The 20,594-nt window shown below is 39.2% G+C and overlaps 1 protein-coding gene across 21 annotated transcripts in view; it reads left to right on the top strand.

Annotated features, from left to right (window-relative positions):
- LOC109628709 (RIMS-binding protein 2) overlaps window positions 1–20,594 on the top strand; it is a 59,328-nt gene that overhangs the window by 13,038 nt on the left and 25,696 nt on the right. For all 21 annotated transcript variants that reach the window (XM_069510072.1, XM_069510068.1, XM_069510070.1 and 18 more), the window contains 5 exons: window positions 10,188–10,295; window positions 10,983–11,111; window positions 11,995–12,171; window positions 12,908–13,090; window positions 19,184–19,351. In XM_069510072.1, the coding sequence (XP_069366173.1) occupies window positions 10,188–10,295; window positions 10,983–11,111; window positions 11,995–12,171; window positions 12,908–13,090; window positions 19,184–19,351 (765 nt within the window). The remainder of the gene's footprint in view (window positions 1–10,187; window positions 10,296–10,982; window positions 11,112–11,994; window positions 12,172–12,907; window positions 13,091–19,183; window positions 19,352–20,594) is intronic.

The following is a 20,594-nucleotide window of genomic DNA, read 5'->3' as shown; positions in this document are numbered from 1 at the left end:
AGCAGCTGTCTGCTGTGTATGCATGTGATATGTCCTGGTCCCAAGCTGCTGGTGAGATAAAACCCATGATGGCCTGGGTTCCTGCTCCTAATGGGAATTGCTTTGTGCCTGGAGGAAAAATGGGAGAATCATTCTGTTAACCCACTGAATGTCAGTGAAGGTCATTCTGGCCTTTCATTATTAAAGTACCTCTACCAGATTTACATTTATTGAACGTGACTTGTAAATGTTGTTTAACACTATACATTATAGTTAGAAATATATCAACCACATATACTATATACCCTCTGATAGCCAGTCCTAAGCCCCTTTTGCACAGGTCAAACAACTCTACTCTCCACTAACATCTGACATTTGTCTGCAATGGGAATGGATACACCCTGTATTCACTCCCGGGTTAAAGGTCTCTGCAGTGAACAATGGTTTTGGTTCCGTGTCCTGTCGGCAGTGATTGAAACGAGGAAACAGGGTGAATGCTTTAATTGAGCATGTGAGGTGAGAGAGCTTCTCACTTTTCGCAGTGTTCATTGTGTCTGATATGACGCCCCGGGGGAACTCCTCTACTAGTAATGGGAAAGGAGTCAGTCACCTTTTTTCAGCTGGTTTACTCATGCTTAAAAAACCTGTGTATATCCTTTAAATTTGGTGTTAAAGTGGTAAGGGCTCTGTAGAAATAAATGTCTAAGCCTGGTGCCCCCATTTCACAATATGTTATATCTATAAAGATATCTCATCCAGGTAATGGTATCTTCAGTTGTTCAAGTGTACAAAGCAATGGGACTCTTAGATGAGAGGAGAAATGTCGTAAAGGAACACAAGCAAGTCCAGTTTCCTTTTACACTTGTGCAACTCCTGAAGACAAAATGTTAGATCTGTCTTCCTCGTGGTTAAGTCTACTTTGAGATCTTGATATCACATGATCGGTTCAGCATAGAGAGATATTATGTGTTTTTGTGTCAGCCTGTTGTCTTTGTTTGGATTATTCCCCTTGAACAAGATGCTACCTGATTGAATAACATAATTTAAGGGAAATGTTAACTCCTAATGTGAAGGATACACTATTTTGTTACGACGCTGAGCAATACAAAAACCCATCAACAGCTGTAGACTCTTGAGAAGAAGTATGTTAGCAGACATTTAGTCTGATGCTCCATTAAAACAAGGATGTAACTAACAATAGTTCATTATGTTGGGTCAGGGCTGGTAATATAGGGGAATTCCCACTAAGAATTTATCTCAACGGTGAAAACATCCGGGGAAATATTTTATCGCTTGTGCTCCGGGTGATGAGATGCTGGCTTGAGTGATGACAGTGAGGAGAGTAGGAAGAGTCTTTTATTTTTTGGCAACATCAACAGTGGCGACAGGGTCCTCATGGGCCCTTGTGAGTTTTTTTCTTTTTTTCAATTTATTTTAGGCACTTCCATCTCTGTCTGAGTGCACAGTTGCTGAGGAAGGTTAGCCCAATCTGTGCAATGACATTGGCTGAATGGTATTGCCTGTATTGGTTATTTCCTCATTTTAGTTGTTTTTTAACAAAGCTCCAGTTAACGAAGGCCATTTATCCTCAGCCTTTTAATCCACTACAGAGATGCAGCCCCAATATCTAGATGTCATGTGATTCGGTTTGTGTGTTGCTTCGATATTGCTCTTCTACATGGAACTGGTTGACAAAGGAACCAACAATGACAATAAAGTTTGTGTTATAGGAGAAACACAATATTCAATAAGTGATTCAGTGTGTGATTTAATAATATTATGTATTGTAGTACATAAGCAATGCAGAGGAGGAGTAATTGAATATGTCGTCCTGACTTGATGACTAAACTGTTTCTAAGTGCATCTGTTGTGTTCGACCACAAATTAAGTTGTTACTGTTACAATGTACAATGTGGGGGTTGTTGCGGGAGCTTGTATGCATTTGCAATTTTCTCTGACAAGATTAAGGGTTATATTCTTCAGAAGCTCTCAGGGTTGAGCCTGAGACAAATCATTTCTGCTGAGACTGCACTAAAAGGAATAATCCGACGACCCCTCCTTCTGTTTGTCTGTTGACTTTTAAAAAGCCAGATGTTGACTGCATGTCTGACACCTTATTAAGCCCTCCGAGGCTCACAGGACTGTGACATTATTATATGTGGACCATGAGACAATGAGGCAGCCATGCTCGTATGCATTTTTAATGCTGTGTTTGCCGGACATAGCTGGCTTTGTAAGAGAGAGAGGGGTGAGATAGCTCCAAGTCTTAACAGACACAAGATCTGAAAGCTGAAGAGATGATTTATTTAATGCAGATGCTAAAACACATTGTAACCATGTCTTCCATGTTAATTTCTTAACTTGGATTAAGCATAAAATCTTCAAGAATTGGCCCATTGTTTCATTAGAATACATCATGACACATGACTACACCATGACTTTGAGCCTCAATAGACATTAGGAGCTGTCTCGTTTACATCTCATCATCCTATAGATCGCTCACATCACCTGTAATTTATGCACATCGTATAATCTAAGACATGAAAGGCAGAAGGCACTAACAAGCATTTCCACTGTCCATTTTATCTGTGCACAACCTCACCCAGAGGACGTCTTTGTATGAAGTGCGTTGGAGGTAGTGTCGGACGCCTGCGGGGGAGTAAAGGGGTGTCTCGTGTTGGCTCTTTGTTCTCTAACGCTCTGTGAGAGACCCCCTAATCTGTCACCATCAGGTACCCCCGGGAGATGAGTCGTGATAAATACATGGGCGGATTTGAGAGGGCTCTTGAGAGCTTCTTCATGATTTATATATGAGTACAGGGGGAGAGACGCTGTTAATAAAATAATTCTGGCCACAAAAAGCTTTGTGGTTCTTTTCTTATGTAATTTGTTTATGGACATATTTCTTTGTTTTGTTATAGAAGGTTGGAATAAACAGCTTTCCCCTTTTAACTATTTAAAGATATTAAAGCATTTCCATAGCCTCTTTTTTATGAATAATTTGGATATTGCTGCAGGAAACAGCATATCAAAATAATATTTTTTAGAGCAAAGGAGCCAAGCATTTCTAAATCAGAAGAGATATGGTAACAACATAAGACTAAAAAGTATAGTTAACTATAGAAGATGAAATTCTTGAACCTTTTGTGTCTTTTGAGGATGTTGGACAGCTGAGCACTTCAGGCAATATCAATAGAAAACCACTGATGCAGGAAACAGAGCTAAAGAGTGTCATTGATTTGGCTCTAAATTGTAACACTTCACCGATATGGTCAAGTCCATCAGTATCCACTTCATTGAAAGGGCAGCCGTTCCTAGTCTTTGCTGGGTGTTGCTTTTCCTCGACTCTCGTGGTAATTAAAACTGTGTTCAGGAGTCATTTCTTCGACCATGTGGTGTTTGAGGACTGGGTCAATGGGAGGAGGCCTTTCCCTTTTCATTATTGCTGAGAGCAGGCAAGGCCCAGACTAATTAAGGCCCATTTCCAGATTCAGCTGACTGCCTCCTTCATACCAATCCTCTGAGACACACTGTTGGATGAAATTCAGCAGCAAGTACTTTTAAATTGTGTACAGTATTTATGCTTTTAGAAAAATTAACCTGCTGTCTAAAAAGCCTTAGTAAATAAATATGCAGATAATCTTATTCAGTGTCTTATTTGAAAAACAGAAGGACTCACTCTTCTTTGAAAGCCTGCACTAGAATTGGAATACTATACCAGAATGAAGATGCATTGCAATAAAAACAATAATTATCTTTCTGCAAAAAAAATTTTCAATGTGTAAAAACGGTTTTTCTGCTGAGACTTGCTTTCTTTAACTATAGCAAGCAGAACTATTGAATTGCAGGGTATGTAACTTGTTTATTTAGTTTCCATCATGTGTTATCCTTTTTTCCGTCCAGCATTAATCTTTTTCTCTTTCTCTGGGAATGTCAGAGGAACACTGGCCAACAGCTAAACCAGTGTAAATAATGTTTTTTATATTTCTATAGTCTCAATCTACAGTAGGTATAATTAGTGGCGTTCTGATGTATTGCTTTAGCAGATGACCTGCACGGTGATAAAATTGACTTTTGTTGAAAAGACGTTTCACATCAATAGCAGATTCTAGCTTTTATAATGCTACTTTAGCTATCATGTCCCACAGACTAAACAAAGGCAAACCATGTGTTTGCGTGCTTCTATGTGCATGTCTGTGCCTTTGTCTCCCTGTCTCCTTAGAGGTTTATACTCTAGTGGGGGATTTCTAGCTGTCAGCTAAAAATGCTGATGTTGGTGTTTCTGTGAAACCAGACTGAAGATATTTCCATACGCTGTACAAAAGCTTGCATAGACCTCAGACAAAAGGATAATCTGGTTGTGTGACCTCATTAATATGTATGAACAAGCCTCCAAACATTTAATGATTTATCTAAATATATATATCAGAAATGTAACAAAAAAATTTCTACTGGATGTTTTTTTGTCAGCAGTTCTTGTATCTGTTTCTTATATATGCATAACATTGCAGTTTCTAACAACACAAACCCTTGGAACTGAGAACAGATAAATCATCTGCTAGTGTCTAAGAACACACTCAGAGCATTTACAGGTACTTTTTCATTTGATCCATTAAAGGGATAGTCCACCGAAAAATGAAAATTCACTCATTACCCACTCACTATGCCTATGGAGGGGTGGGGGAAGTCCACAAAACACCAAACTAGGAGTTTCAAGGGTAAACAGTGTTTCAGCCAAAGTGACCTCTTCTGCAGACATAACAAAACAACAGGGGAAAATAACACAACAAGCCTCCATACTGCTCGTGAGGTGTCCTCCAAGTGTCCACAAGCCCCATTTGAAAGTGGTGAGTAGATAATGAGTGAATCTACATTTTTCAGTGAACAATCCCTTTAAATATGTCAGTCTAACCTTTTCTGAACTTTTAACATCCTGTACACATCCCTGTAAGAGCGGCTTTATAATCTCCGAATAAGACAGACTTTGTATCTGTGTTAGCTCTCCACTTCATCAACCTGCCAATAAGATGCCTACAAAGAAGATCAATTTCAGAACACCCTTAAGACAACTGATTTAGTTCCTCAGAGGCATATAAAACAGCTACTGACCCAGATAGTCATGAGGCATGTTAGCCTGCTCTCTTTACAAAGCTAAGATGTGTCTGTATCAGCTTGCCATACTGTATAAAAGTAAGAGAATAAGATCATTTGTAATAAGACACCTGTGAAGTTTATCTTTATTCAAGCTCAGGTTGTTTTTCTTGTCTTTGAATCTTTGTTTTATGATAATTGAGATTGAAATGAGTCATTGCTGAGGATGTTTTTACTTTCAAGGTCAGTAACATATGCTGGTCCAGGAACCACCTGCCGTGTAGCCAACCAGCCATGTGATGGTAGAATTTGTTCGTGTGTGGGCCCACTTTGACTTTCAAGTATAGGTTAAGTTCCTGTCACAAATGGAACCTGCAAATATTGTTGTTTACCACCAATAACCTGACCTTTGACCTTACTCTGAATAAGACATTACTCAGGTAGTAATATGTACATGAGTTGCTAATAAAACATTCCACCCATATTCTAATTTTACAGAGTTTAGTCTGATTATGGCTCATGTACACTACATCATACGTCTGATGTTTTCACAACCTTTTTGAAAATATTGCCATTGCTATTGCACCCATCTAAAACGGTTTGTCCCTCACCCTTAAAGTGTGACTTCTTAGTCAGCCATCTTGGTTAGAAATAACCCAGGGCGTGCGTTGTCCGGTCGTTGTCACAAAATACTGTGAATTATATTATACTGTGATGTATAAAAGTCTGCATAATGCATCTATGGTCAGATAATAGCTTGAGTATGATCTTATTTGGGATAAGGTAATCAGAATAAGATGTTTACATGATAGTGTCTTATAAAGATTGTTGTCTGTATCTGGTTAGTATCGGTGTATTTGTGACCATGTTAACGTATCTAGTGTTGGGTTCGATTATCTTTCATTTATACAAAGCTCCTGAACAGGAAATTCAATATCAATGTAGGTTAAAGATAAGCTGATTTGCAGCTCCGAAAGCAAACTATGCTTTGAGATCATTTGAAAAGCCCACTGTGATTCACATCCTCTTCTGAGGAAGGAAAAGCAGAGAATGGTGTTATGATGAAAAGCTGACCCAGATGTCATGGAGGCTTTTCAAAGAACAAAAAATATATTACACCCACCACCAATCAGTAAAGACTCATCCACTCTGCTTTTATCAACTGCAGTCCCACAAGAGCTCTCGTAGCAGGATCGCTCTGAGAGGGCTGTGAATGGGTAACTTTGGTTCATTGTGTTGTTCATTTAAGTTATTGCATAATCTTGTCTTACTTTGAATTTCAGATGAATGGTAAATGGTAAACACGTACTGTGGAGCACTTCACATTACAGATCCCATTCACCCATTCACACACATTCATACAGTGCCTCCATATATGATATAGTATATTCTGTGTCAGTCATTCACAATTTGGGGTTCAGTATCTTGTAAAATGATATGTGGGGATCAAAATAACTTTATTATTATATATTATTTTTTTCAGCTTCACTATCAAATCAAAGAACATGATTTTTCATATTTGTAGCGACAATGATAAATTCAAAATGCAAAAAAATGAATCATCCATGGTGCATATCAGTTTTGTCTCGACCCTCCAGGCTGCAGACAGTATCATTATAGGTAAGGTGTCAGTATAGTGTGTGTGTGTGTGTGTGTGTGTGTGTGTGTGTGTGTGTGTGTGTGTGTGTGTGTGTTATAATCTGCTTGTCATCACAATTATTGCAGACAGATTCAAACAGAGCATTGGAAGATGGCTCCATTAGGCCCATCTGCCCTGCCCAGGGCTCAGGCTCCTATGACAGACGTTTGTATGGAGACCCCTGCCCTCCTGCCACTGAGTTACATCTGCCTTGCTCAGTGAGCCAGACCCATGTGAAAACAGCACCACTGAGAGAGGGAGAGGAGATGTCTGAATGCTAATACACTGGCCTTGAGAAGACCTCGCCACCTGCAGCTCTTTTCTGTGGCAGCAGGGTGGGCTTTAGTTGACAAGGAGCCAGCATTACCTCATGCTTCAGGAAAAGCCTCCGGTGTTTCAGTATGATTCACAGCGAACAATTACAAGACATGGATGGACTCCAAGATCATTAGAATCAGAATGGAAGAGGGCGGAAGCTAAGTTCGTTCTGGCAGGCCTTCCTCTAATGTGATAGATTGGGCTTTAGTATCATCGTCGTTCTGGATCTAGGGGATTTATATGTGGTTTCATGAGGGGACTGTTGGACCTTGGTGGAGGTCTGCACTCTACTGAGTGTCATTCTAGTTTTTAAATGCTTTCCATTAGTATTTAAGTCTTACAATTTAATATGTGCATGACATATTGTTTTAAGAGTTTAATTTGTTTTGGTTTTTACTTCTTTTGTTAGATCTGTTTGTGCCATGCTCCATGTCAAAGCTCCCATGTAGTACAAACTCAGCTGAAAAGCACTGAACTAGTAAACCACAGACAGCCAATTGTCAAGGAACTAATATCATTTTTGATATAGCTACAGTTTAGTGACTGACCTCTTGTTTGATTAAAAATTGTTTCATTGTAACATTTTTCAGCAGATGAGTATATGAACAATGGGAATATGAATAGAGAAACAGCCTCTGTATCTACAGCCACAACTTTTAGAAAACCATGTTAACGGCACAATTCCTGCTCCTACTTTCTTGGATCATTCCTTCTGCTTACAACACAGCATGATGTAGTTTCCCGAAATATAAGTAAATACAATACTATGTGTGAAAATCTGTTTTCGAATATAAAGCATTTTTTGAGTGATTGCAGCTTGCTCTGAGTGATGCATAAATATGATGTGATATTGTTAGGAGAAGGAGTAAATTGTTTTGTGACCTCATGCTTTTAAATGTGTCTAAAAAGTACCATGTTCACATGAAAGAATCACAGCATTTGAACTGTGATCAAGAAAAGAGCTGAAAGTTTGACAGAGAGCCCTCTCTTATATGGAACATTACCGCACAACATATAAATCAAGCCAAGATAGTTGAATAAGCAGTTTCCATCTGTCCCTGGAAAATGCATTCATCGTGAACAAATAGCAAATAGTCTGCTCATGAAGTGCTGTTCACAGGATTTTATGACAAGCTTTTGTTTGCAGTTTTTCAATGTACCCTAATACATCATGTAAGGAGGGTCAGAAGAGGAGGTCCCACACACTTTAGGCCTGTGCCTACTGCACTATATTATATGTTTGTATTGGTAGACTCCACCACCACCAATAAAGGCAAACATGTAGAGGGATAATTGCTGATTAAAATACATGAAATGTCTATTTTAGAAGAAATTTCAACCATATAGTATCAACCATATTTAAATCTTGTGAAAATCTCAAGGATAAGTCCTGTCTGTTGATGTCAGAGGGTCAGTAGTTTCCATATCAATTATTTAATGTGCAGCTTTTGTTATTTACAATAAAAGGATAACATTTTGTGTCTCAGTTCTTAAGCTATAGTGCCAAACTGTGCTGGAAGAGAGCATTCACATTGAATGGAAATGTACCAGCTTACTCAGCACCTGCATTGATTATAAGTGTCGTCCATGAAGAATCTTTTATTGCCTGCACTGATAAATAGTAATTAAATCCTTGTTTTGATTGCAGAAGTTTTACAACTAATTTAGAGAGTATTGGCAATTACTAAAACATTAATTTATTGTCACCATGTGCATTTGAAATAGTTTTCCTCTAATTCTTCTGCTCTGCATGGTTTTACCCTGAAACCATATGGTATTTCTGGCACTGGTTTGGGACCCGCTAAGTAGACACTCAGGATGTCCCATGTCACCATCATAATAGTACTGAAAGATAAACACACAGGAGCCTCAGCTGCTGGTTCAGTAAACAGCTGGTCATTAGTGTTGACTTAAAACACAGGTACAGATCCTCCAGAGAGCCGCCAGATCGCTCATCACCTGCAGTTACCAAGACAACATAATCTCACAAGATGATGGTTACAAATATTCTTTTGACTGTGCCATATTATCAGGATGTTTAATATGACATTAGTCCTTGTGCAGTAAGAAAAGTGATTCTATGGCAAAGGAATATTTCCAGTTAGGAAGTAGGTTCCAAACAGCAATGACATCTAAACAGATTTCCTGGTTTGTCACATCTGTGTGCTTTTGCAGTACTGACACACGACAGTACACACGCCACCACAGTGATCCTTTCTTTATCTGTGTGGGACAATTTTGACTATGTCTCACCTGTCAAACTGTCCACAGCTCATCATCCAGCAGATTGACAGGACACATATATGTAGCCATAGCAGCCCTGTGGGCCCAGATGACTGTTTGGTCTAATGTGTTTTAGTCTGTTAGTCTGTTCTCCCTGTCTGTCTGTCCATCTGCTCTCTCTGCAGTCCCTCTGTGCCAGGTCTTCTCTCAACCTGTCCCTTGTGCTTTAGAGCTCATTTAGAGCATCCCTGACACAGGCACTGAGGCACAGCAGCATCACCACCTCCAGCTATCCTCCACATGGATGATAAGCACCAATGATAGTCCTGATCAGCACATTGACTATCTGCCATGCTGCTTTGTTCAGCTGTCCCTTCAAAATAAAAAAACAACGTAACAAGATTATTACTCCATCACTACTGCACACGAAGCTAATTGCAGTGTAGCTTCACGTAGAGTTCCACTCCAACTTTGACCATTGATATTCATTTCACATTTGCATATGTGTGACCGAGTTACAACTGTTATGACAGTCTGTTGCCAAAATGTTTAAAACGCCATAACATATTTAAGTCTCTTCCATAGTGCGACGTGTGAGCAGAGCTGGTCCTCTCTTTATGCTGAGTAATTGTGGAGTAATAGGTGTTCAGAGCTGCTGGTAGACTAATTGAGTTGGTCTAATTAAAAGTCTTTTCAGTGTGCTGTCATCTGTCAGCCACAATTAGTTACCATTACAAGTAGTTGCTATGTAAACACATGCCAACAGCAGAGAAGGGCTTTTGAAGCCGCCAACAGATGGAACATGATTAAAGCAATGTTGTAGATATACAGATCAATCTCTGTATCACTGTTAAAAATAATGTGGGTCTTTGTTTATTATGAAAAGCCAAAAAAAAAGAAGTTAACTGAATCTGTTGTTGTTGTGCTCGTCTTGCAGAATGGCACTGACTACGGGTTCCTGGTTCGTCAGAACTCCGAACTCCTCCGAGCCCTTGATGAGCTGGAAAAGACTTGCACAACACTGAGGGAGGAAAATTGCCTGCTGGTGAGACTAAAAATAACAGTTAGTCTTGACACAAAGCTTCCTAGAAAGTAGGCCAAGTGCACAGACACGTTGAATACAACACCTTTGTGCATTGTTATAACATAATTGGTATCACACAGATAAAAATAAAAGTATGGGCAAAAGGATCATTATTAGTAATGAAACAGGCTGATAATAAATATTTAGAACCAATATATATTTATAAAATGTGACTTTTGTAGTTCAATTTCATATTAAATTTCCATGTCACTTTATATTCAATATTTTAGTTCAATGTAAATGTCCACATTAAATCAGGTGTTCGCTAACATGTTGAGTTAGTTTTAATAAATCAATTAACTTGAGTGTTTAAATTGTGTGTTTGATGTATATATTTATGTATAATTGTAACTTTATTTAATGAAATCCACACAGAATGGGAATACAGACAGACAGAGACAACTGTATCAGAGCCAAAATGTCAAATTTATAAAATTAAATCCATTTCATGGGTAATGGGATAAAAATAACAACAACATAAAAATGGTGAATATCATATCACATACCAAAGACCCTTACCAGGAAGTGTTTTTGACTTCTTCTTTAATAACCACTTCTCAATTTCCCGCGACCATCTTGTTGTGCATTGCTGTGTTACTATTTGCTTCTGGCATTGTCTGATGATTTTTTTATTTCCCCTATGTTTAGCGAAAGAGCAGTGCCCCAGAGACCGAGGAGAAGGTCAGGCGGCTGAGGAGGAAGAACACAGAGCTGGCTGTTCTCGCTAAGAGGCTCGAAGAGAGAGCTCGGAAACTGCAGGAGGCAAACCTCAAAGTGGTATAACACACAAATTAAAAATCGAACAAGTTCACAGTGAACTGCCAAGCCTATTTGTCTGCACTCTGACCCAAATGCTGGGAGTGACTCATTATCAAGAACCACCATCCAAATAACCACATCATCATAATGAGTTGAATGGAATAGTTGAGCATGTGATGAATGGGAGCCTTGTTGTAAAATACCAGCACCCTACTGATGCTACTTTAATGCATCACTAGAATAGTCACGAGAACTCAATAGGAAGTCCAGGAAATATCTTACAAAAGAGATGCAGGACAACAAAGATTATATAAATCAAAACAAAAATCCAACTATTATTTACATTCTTCATGTCACACTTCTTGAATTAAGTATTTTAAAACTTGATATGAAGGCAGCACCGCCATGTGGACAAGTATTTGAAATTGCTCACTAGTTAGGTATCATCTTACGACAGAGTATGAAGGCCACTTAAACGGAAAAGAAATGAAATATGAAATAGATCTTAAAAATTACATTATCACTATGATCAAATCTAATCCAATACCATTGTATTGTAACTGTTCTAATGAAACGAATCAATAGTGTTTATATATGTTATGATTCACTCTAATGTCTGAAGCAGGCTATAGATATATATATATATATAACAAAGTAGATATATTGCTACAGTACAGCAGACAGCTCAAGGACCATCCATCTCTCACCCGACTGCTACAGTCACAGGCTGATGTACATTTTGTTTCTGATCTAATGAACAGACTGTATTTATGGATGTTTTCAGAAACTGAGTTAGTCTGCTTCAGTTATTGATATTGTTTGAAGCCTCAGTGAGACTTCACCTCTGATGTCCTCTCCGCTGATAAGTTCATTCAGTATGTTTCCTTCTTGCACTTTTCAGGTGAACTCCCCGTCACTGATGAGACCCGGGTCAGTGGAACAGTACAAGAGGGCGTTTGCCCGTCAGCGAGCTCGTGACCTCGCCCAGCATGCTGATGCACTACTGTCTAAGGACAAAGAGATTGCTGCCCTGCAGCAGGAGTGCAGGGAGCTGGAGGCACGGCTCGGCACCACCAAGGTACTGAAAACACACTTCCTTCTGTGGTTATGAATTAGAATCTGAGCTCAGACTTCACTGAAAGACGGATCAAGACCACAGTCCTTCTTAACATATCTGACCATTCACTGAGTTTCTGCTCTGCTGTGCCACATTAACCTGTTCCTCTATTGACCAGCCCTGCCACAGGCTCATTATGCCACAAGCTCGCCCTCTGCTGGACAACACGGGCACTGCTCATCCTAACTCCCTCCTAAACCCGTATTACAAAGGCTGCGTCATTGCTGATGTCTAGATGACAGTGCAGGAATAGGCTGCCTTTCTAAGTGCCTGTTTTTAATTACTGGTACAGTGACTTAACAGCTCATACTGTGAGCATGTGCTGTGTTAAACAGTGAAGGGTCTTACTGTATGAGCTGAGCATTGATCTGATTAGAATGACTGTGCTGAATCTCTAATGCAACCAAAACACATTTCATCAGGTTATGAGGGTGACAGTGAGGAAAGGTGAAGCACGCAAGATAAATTTAAAACCGAAAAGAATAAAACATTTTTTTTAAAGTCAGTTCTAAAAAATAGAATCTGATCACAATGCACAGGATTCGAGATGGCTTTATTTTTTCTTTCAATCGGTTTTGTAGTTTGAGATACACTCAGTCTTATAACTGAAATTTAAATAACACTGATAACAGTATGCTAAATTAATGATGTCGTTATCTTATGGCTGTCTCTAATGCATGTCTATATGTCTGCGTAGGACTCCACTGTTCCATCTGGCAGAGTGGAATTCGAGAGGCTTCTTAGAGAGTCTCAGAGGGAGGTGCTGCGGCTCCAGAGGCAATTGTCCGTCACATCGTCCACACAGCAGCACAACCACAGTCCCGACCCCAGCGGCCTGGAGAAGTGTGGAGAATCAGAGGAGGAGAAGGTGGACGAGGAGGTAAAGCCCCCCCCACTCGTATCAAAGCAGCTCAACTCTACACTGACCTCTGTTGGACTCAAACCCTTGTCCAAATTTTTAAACCTGACATCCAAATATCAAAATTCTATCATAGTTGCAGTCTAGTGAAGATTGTTTTAAGAAATATAAAAGTCGAAATTATCCAGACAATTTTACTTGAGTCAGTGTAAGGCTCTTAAAACTGTTTCTGAAAAGCTGTTGGGCAGATCATGTATTTACACCAAGGAGCAATGATGGTTGCTTTAACTATTAAATTAGGATTATACTTTTAGTTGATAATCTAAAAGTCTTTTTTTGGAAACCTTGTGTATGTTTATGTTGGCATGATCGCTGTTTTACAGTGTTATATAATGGCTGGACCTGATACTAATCTGCCACAAGCCATAATGAGATGATTCCCTGTCTTGAACTTGGGCCTGATCAAAGATACCAAAGTCACACACTCTGATCCTCTGTGCATGTAATACTGATCTGCTCTGTATTCAGTTCTTAGACGCAGTTCTTCACCACTGAAGTGATGCTCAGAGATGTCAGTCACTGGCCAAAATGTTTAACGTGCACATGCTGGTTACAGAGTCACAGATATATGAGTGTGTAATCATAATTTAGTTTGGCTTATATTTGTTATTTTGGAGCAGTATGGAAAAATATAATTTCACTGGTGTCCTTTGATTTTAAAGGAAAAAAATAGTTGAATTATTGTCAGTTTATATCACAATAAAGCCAAACATCCATTTTTAAAATTATTTTTTGGTAAAATTCTCCACTGCCTGCGAGTGGAGTAAAATGATATTCCTGTGGAGCTCAAATGAGAACGCCCATTGTGGTAATCTCTCGTTTGTGGGACGCACACACGCACTGCCAGTGGCACGCGCACACCCAGAAAGGGGCCATGTTGTGTGAACTCTAATCCCCTCTAACAACAGAATGGTACAGTCCAGTAATCCGCTCTCTGTTGCTGTGGCAGCGGTGAGAGGGTTTTGGGTGGTAGGTAAGACTCCAGCCGCACTAAGGACTTTTCTATCTCGCCCTGCTCTGGATAACTAGCAGGCCAAGGGAAGCCTTGACGTTGCCACAGATCACACGAAAGGGGTAGGTCGTCGTACAGGTTTCTTTATCTCTGTGTGTAGGTGTCTGTGGTCCTGTGCAGTTCTCCTTGGCTAACTTCATATGTGTCTGCTTGGATGTGACAATAAAGCTGTGCAGAACTAAATTTTGGGACTTGGCACTGAAAACAAATGAGTGTCATGACGAATCCGGGGTGTGAGGGAGTTGGCACCAAACTGCCGGTGCTGTATTTGTGTTACATGTTAGAACCAGCAGCTCATTCTGGAAGATTATCTGTATTTTACATGCAGCACTTCAGTGCAGCGAAGGAGATTTTTTCATTAAGGTCTTATGGCTGCTGTTTTTAAATTAAATTCAGTTTTATATCCCAGCTTGAGTGTGATGACACTACCACTTTCTTACACGTTAGAGAGATGGCACACACTTGAGGCCTGGTCAAGGACAGCCATTCAGTTTTGTAACAGTCATATTTTGGAGCTTCCAGATGTAGAATTTGGACAGACCGACTTAGCGACAGGCTGGTAGAGCGTTTGATTGGCGGACATTGATATGCTCCGTATTAAAAAGAAAATCAACGGCCAGGCCAATCCATTAAGGTGCTTTTAAAAGAAGTGATCCAGTTACCCGTTTCAGTAGTCTGCAGGGATTATACCAATGTGCTTATAGCATTCAGGGCCTGCTGAATGGGATCTGACCCTGCTTTAGTATGCATGGGCCCAGGGTGTACTTGATCCTTTAGTATACATGGACCACAGCAGTGTGAAGTGTGCACAATGGCACCTGACAGTGTGAAGCAGTGTGCAAGTAGAGGTGAGCCTCTAAACATGGAGCTCATCCGACAAAAATACACACCGTGACCTCAGGAGGAGGATAACCTGAAGACATGGCTGCATTCTTCTTCAGGTTATTTATTTATAATGGTGCATATGACTATATTTATAATATCCACTATCCAATAATACATGTTTTATGCATCCCTTATTGTACCCCCTAGTCTCATTCACTTGACACAGCAGCTCAGACTCTGACACAACTGTTAATGTTTGTTACTGAACCGGGTAGCAGACAATCACACTTAGCAAATTCTTATGAATAATGTGTCTGTTTTAAATGAATTTCCATTCTCAAAGAGCTCATCAGTAGAGATGAGACAAGAGAAAGAGTTTCAATTATTGTTTCTGTGTTTTCAAAGGTTAAACAAGTGCTGCTGTTCTCAGTTTTCACATTATGACTTTTTGTCTTATCTGTCGTAACACAGTCAAGCTAAAGGACATAAAGTTAGATGCCTCCATCAGGTACAGTCTGTAAAAAGTTACTGAAAAGCTGCACTGAAATAAAACAGCAAAGGGATGTAGATCAACATTCTGTCAAGATGGAACTGCTCTTAAATAACTTATAAATAACTACATTTATATTGCCTGACTTTGAACGCAGCGCCTGATTGCATGTAACCAAGGAGAATGCTCATTTGTACTCTATGAATTCCTTACATGTATTAAAATAAAAGCACATGTTCAAGTTATAATGAGCACAACTTAAGGTAAAAGATGATAGATTGCATCCTTTTAATTTATCAAAAGAAATGCGTTTGCCAGGAAATATGACAATATATTAATAATTCATTGTTGTTGAAAGTGAGGATATGTTAACTGTGAAGTGTTGAGACGAGCCAACACTTTGACACTCAGACCTGTAATAATCTAATTCTGACTGATGATTTAATTTGACTCCAGTGGCTTCAGGACCAACACGTGTGTATATAAATGTTTGAATGTTTTGTTCTGCTGACTGAGCAGAAATACGATCAATAATATTAGTGAGTAGAATTGAGAACACATTCTCTTGTTACTAGAATTGAAGCTAATGCTAACTGTTGCTCAGAAATTAAAAACAATGTTGCATTGTTGGTTATAATTCATTTTTATTAAAAGACCAATATGGACACAGTAAATCTATACATGAACTAAGCAGCTTTATACTCACTCCCATATTTCTTAAAATGAGGCTTTATCTTGATGCACTTATTGCCTATAAATTCTTGTACATGTTCATTTTCATCTTTTGACTGTTTCTTACCAGTTTTGGCCAATACAAGCACAACATTCTCATTAAATCAATTCATGATCTATTTTAGATATACTCCATATAAAAATGCAATAGTCAATTGTTTCCTCCTGAGGCTGAGTGAAGCTTTAGGTACTTTAACTATTTACATGTTCTATTGTAATAATGCTTTGACATGATCCACCCCTTCACCTTCATTATAACATGTTACATTCTTAAATTGTTCAAACTAGTTAATATTTCTTGTGTTTGGTGATGCGATTGAAATAACTGGTGATTTCTCCCTTCACTGGTCCAGGTAGTTGTGATGCTCTGAAAGATTCTTCTGTTTGCAGGATCAATTTTGATTTATATTCTTTTAAAGAAGAATCACTGCTCAAATCTGCCAAAGGGAGAGTAATTAGTTGAAAATCCGTTGACAATAATTTAACCCAAATTAACTACAAGCCATAAAATCATCTGTGTCTGTACTACTACAATTATCAGTGGAAAGATTCTATATTGCTTCTTAGACATTAGTTTGAAGTTGGACAGGTAAAGCAATGCCATGCGGTAGGCTTACACAAAAATATTTAAAAATATTTAGTTGATCAATTACATAAAATGCTTCCATGTCTTTATTTTGTTTTCCAAATATATACATACATTTCCTCCTGTACATTAGGCATACAACCATTAAAATACATAAGTTTTGTTAGGCTAGTGTGTTGGCATAAAAAAACCTTTAAAATGATTCTTAATAGCTGTAAGCCCTGGTCTAATACTCTCTATGACAGCCCCTTTAGTCCTCATAACATCATATAAATGAAGCATTATGTAATATTCCCCCTCGTGCTCATTCGTCAAAACCACGTTAGAATTATATCACACGTTGCCTTAACCCTGATTATATCTGCTCATCATTGTGAGCTCCCTTTACAAAAAGGATTGCTCTTTTCAAGGGATTTGACCTGCAGGCTGATGTATGACATACTGATTTTAAAATGTTATCACTGTGTAGTTAGTTCCATTAACTATCTCAAACATAGGTTTTATATCTTATTCGATTTATGGTCAAAGTTTGCTGTGAACTCCAAAGAAAGAGTAAAGAAAATGAGGAGAGCTACACAAATAGTGAAGGAATGAATAAAAGGATGTGGTTTGTTCAAATTTACTTATGGGATCTTACCTTAGTAATGGATCACTCCCACCTCGCTGCATGGCTGCCAGATTGTAGCAAGTAACTCCACACACTTAAGCCAGCCCAGTGGATTGGTATGAAGAGCTACAAGCTAATTAAGAATCACAAGTAGGCCGACTGTTTTAACAACTAACCAAATGACTAACCAAAGACAAAGAAAGACATTTTGCCAAGTGGCTTGGATCACGAAATGGGATGAGATGGGATCTTTATTTACCACAAAAAGGATTCAGGAGCAGAAAAAGAAAAAAAAAGCAGAGCACTTGTTTAAGGTACTCATTCCTGTGTGCTGTTTTTGTAAACGGGCCAATGGAATTAGTGCCTCCTGCTGGCCTTTCGTCACCACTACTCACACCATCTGGTCCCCTATCCAAAAGATAAACCAGGGATGGCCTCACTTAACTTCACAGGCATGCCACTGAATCTGTGCTGAACAGTCGAAATGAGTTATCAAACTATGTTGAGGTTGTCTGTCATCTACTGCGAACATAATACTAACAACCCTAAACCTGTCCTTGATGCGAACTGCGACATGTGTGTAAGAAGAACTTATATTAATCACCTGCACATTCAACACACAGGCATTTAACAGGCATTTGTCTGTGATGCCCGAAAACGTCTACATGATTGTTTTTAATGTTGCATGTGAAAGTAATAGGGATAAAATACATGTTTTGTGGGAAAATGAAATCTTTTTAAATATAGTATCAAATAATACTAGTAAAAAATCCTCTGTTTGAAGAAATGAAATGTTGTCTTCCACAGAGGCAAGTCTGTTTTGTTATTAACAGGTTGCTGGAAGTGAGAACTTGGACACATCAGTCCAAATAAGTACTGTTATTTTTCAGTTTCTTAATGGATAGAGGATATAACTGCATTTGTCTCTGAGTCTTCAATGTCTCCTGCGTGTATTAACTCTTAACATGACAGATTTAGCAGTTCCATCATTGAATATTAGATTTATGCATCTGTTTTGTGAAAGGGCCAAACCCAGGTTATATGACTAGAGAGATGTAATTATATTTCTTATATGAGAGAAGCCAGTGCTCCCAGGTTTATGTATTTACTCTTTTGTGACAATTTTATAATACCAGTAAAATCCAGTGACCAGTTTCCTCATGAGTATTTTATATAGTAGGTGTTTAGGTGTTCAGTAATGTGCCTTGTAGTGATTAACAATGTAAAGGAAAGTAGAGTGTAAAGTTGAGATCCCCTCTGCAGCACGTGGCAGAGTGCTTTTGATCCTGTTATTGGGTCATGGCCTTGGCTGCACTAGCACAGTTCTACTCTGAGCATAAGTAGGTTTGCTCTAAAATTAGATACTGATTCCCGACTCTTAACCCCCCACCAATGTCAGCCTGTCCCCCACCTGCATCCCAGTTAGACCAGTGATACAAGTAATGAAGAGGAATGTGTAGCAGTAATTGATTAAAAAGACATACTCTGAAACATTTAAGTCATTAACATGCAAACAAATTAGCAAGGACAAGTTCCTGCTAATGAGTTGCAGTCATGTTGCAGGCTACAGGGATTTCCCCTGGATTATTCATTGATTGTACGTGGACCACTGGGAAGGGGGCTTGCCACTAATCCCTCACTCACAGCAGGGGGTGTAATGTTTAGTGTCACTACAGTATAACAATCACACACTTGCTCCCTGCTCTACGATCAGAGCAGAAGCTTTTTATTCCACCACCTTGGATCTGGACTTTCTTTAAATAATCTCTGTAAATGTAAATATTTCTTCCTGTCCCTGTCAGGTTGGAGGAGAGACCCCGTGTGTGGCATTAGATGAAGCTCCATCCAGGTGTGAGAAGACTCCCGGAGAGGAGGAGGAGTTGGGGCCGCGAGTGACGCCCACACCGGGCCTCTGCCCGACCCCCTCTGGTCAGGAGGATCACACAGAGGAGCAGCGCTTACAGTTTCTGGTGAGAGCACTGTGCTGAGCTGGTGCTTCAAAATCCTCTTGATCTGTAGAGGACTATTCAGAGTACAATCATGCCGTGGTTTACCACTGCTAAACTGCCATTTCAATAGGAAATATTGCTTTGCATGAGGAGAAAGCGGCTCCTGAATGTAGTTTGTTCATAAATGTTTCCTTATTAAGTTTCAACACTATCTAATACAGTGGACTAGTTGGAGCAGTTGTTTGCTTTTGCTAAAATTAGAGGCTTAGTATAGTTTTGTCAATATCACAGACATGGCTTTCAAACTGGTCCTTTCCTCCAAACAGTCATGAGAGTCATAAACATCTCTGAGCAGCACTAATTGCATATTATGCCTAATTACAGGGACAGGACTTTCTTCTTCATGTGAAACTGCAGCCTGAATTTCAGTGCTGTGGCTGAACTGACTGCCACCAAAGGAAAAACCAGGGTCAGATTTGTTATGTAATGCAGGGATTATTTTGATCTTGTCCCTTGGAAACAGAAGAATAGCACATTGGCCTCACTGATTCTACAAGTGGGTCTCGTGGCTTAAATAGACCACAGTCTCTCTGAGCTCAGTATGGACTTGGTCAGGATGCAAAATGGAGATTACAGACATGAATAGATGTTTTGTTTATTGTTTGAGCATTGACAATGGACATTGCATCAGCTGTAAACAACTTACAATACAAGCAGAACTGACTATAAAGTAGCAATGGTGTCATTAACAGAATGTGTGTCATCATCATTTTTGTGTGTTTGTAATTCACAACAGGGACAGCTTAATTCACCATCATTTGGGGATTTCATGACTCCCTGTTCTCTTACAAAAAGCTGGTTGCTGGTTGGAAAAAGTCACTACTCATTGTGCCAACACCGCTGTATTTCATCAGGCAGTAAGATTCTGCTTTTAAATTCTGATGGCTGGAAATTCTAGACTTTTATTGTCCGTCATTATATCGAATACACAACATGACTGGACAAGAGGTACCCGAAATCATCAATACTTTGTCGTTTTAGTTAAATAAAGAATGCTGAAAATAGCTCAAATGTAGCTTGACTGTTTGTTTTTTATCTTTGGTCTGTTAAGAGGATCTCAAACTTACATCATAGATTAACTAGCTATCTTTTCTCGAGCACGACTGAGTCACGGAGAGAAAAGTGGGATCTCAGACAATGGGATTTCTTAGACAGGTTTAATGAGTTACACTGTAGGACAAAGCCCATCAGCTGAGTAAACACT

The sequence above is a fragment of the Paralichthys olivaceus genome, chromosome 15 (assembly GCF_024713975.1).
Source record: "Paralichthys olivaceus isolate ysfri-2021 chromosome 15, ASM2471397v2, whole genome shotgun sequence".
Lineage (NCBI taxonomy): Eukaryota > Metazoa > Chordata > Actinopteri > Pleuronectiformes > Paralichthyidae > Paralichthys > Paralichthys olivaceus.
Note: the sequence above shows the minus strand (reverse complement) of the source record. Positions and strands in the feature narration are given on the sequence as shown.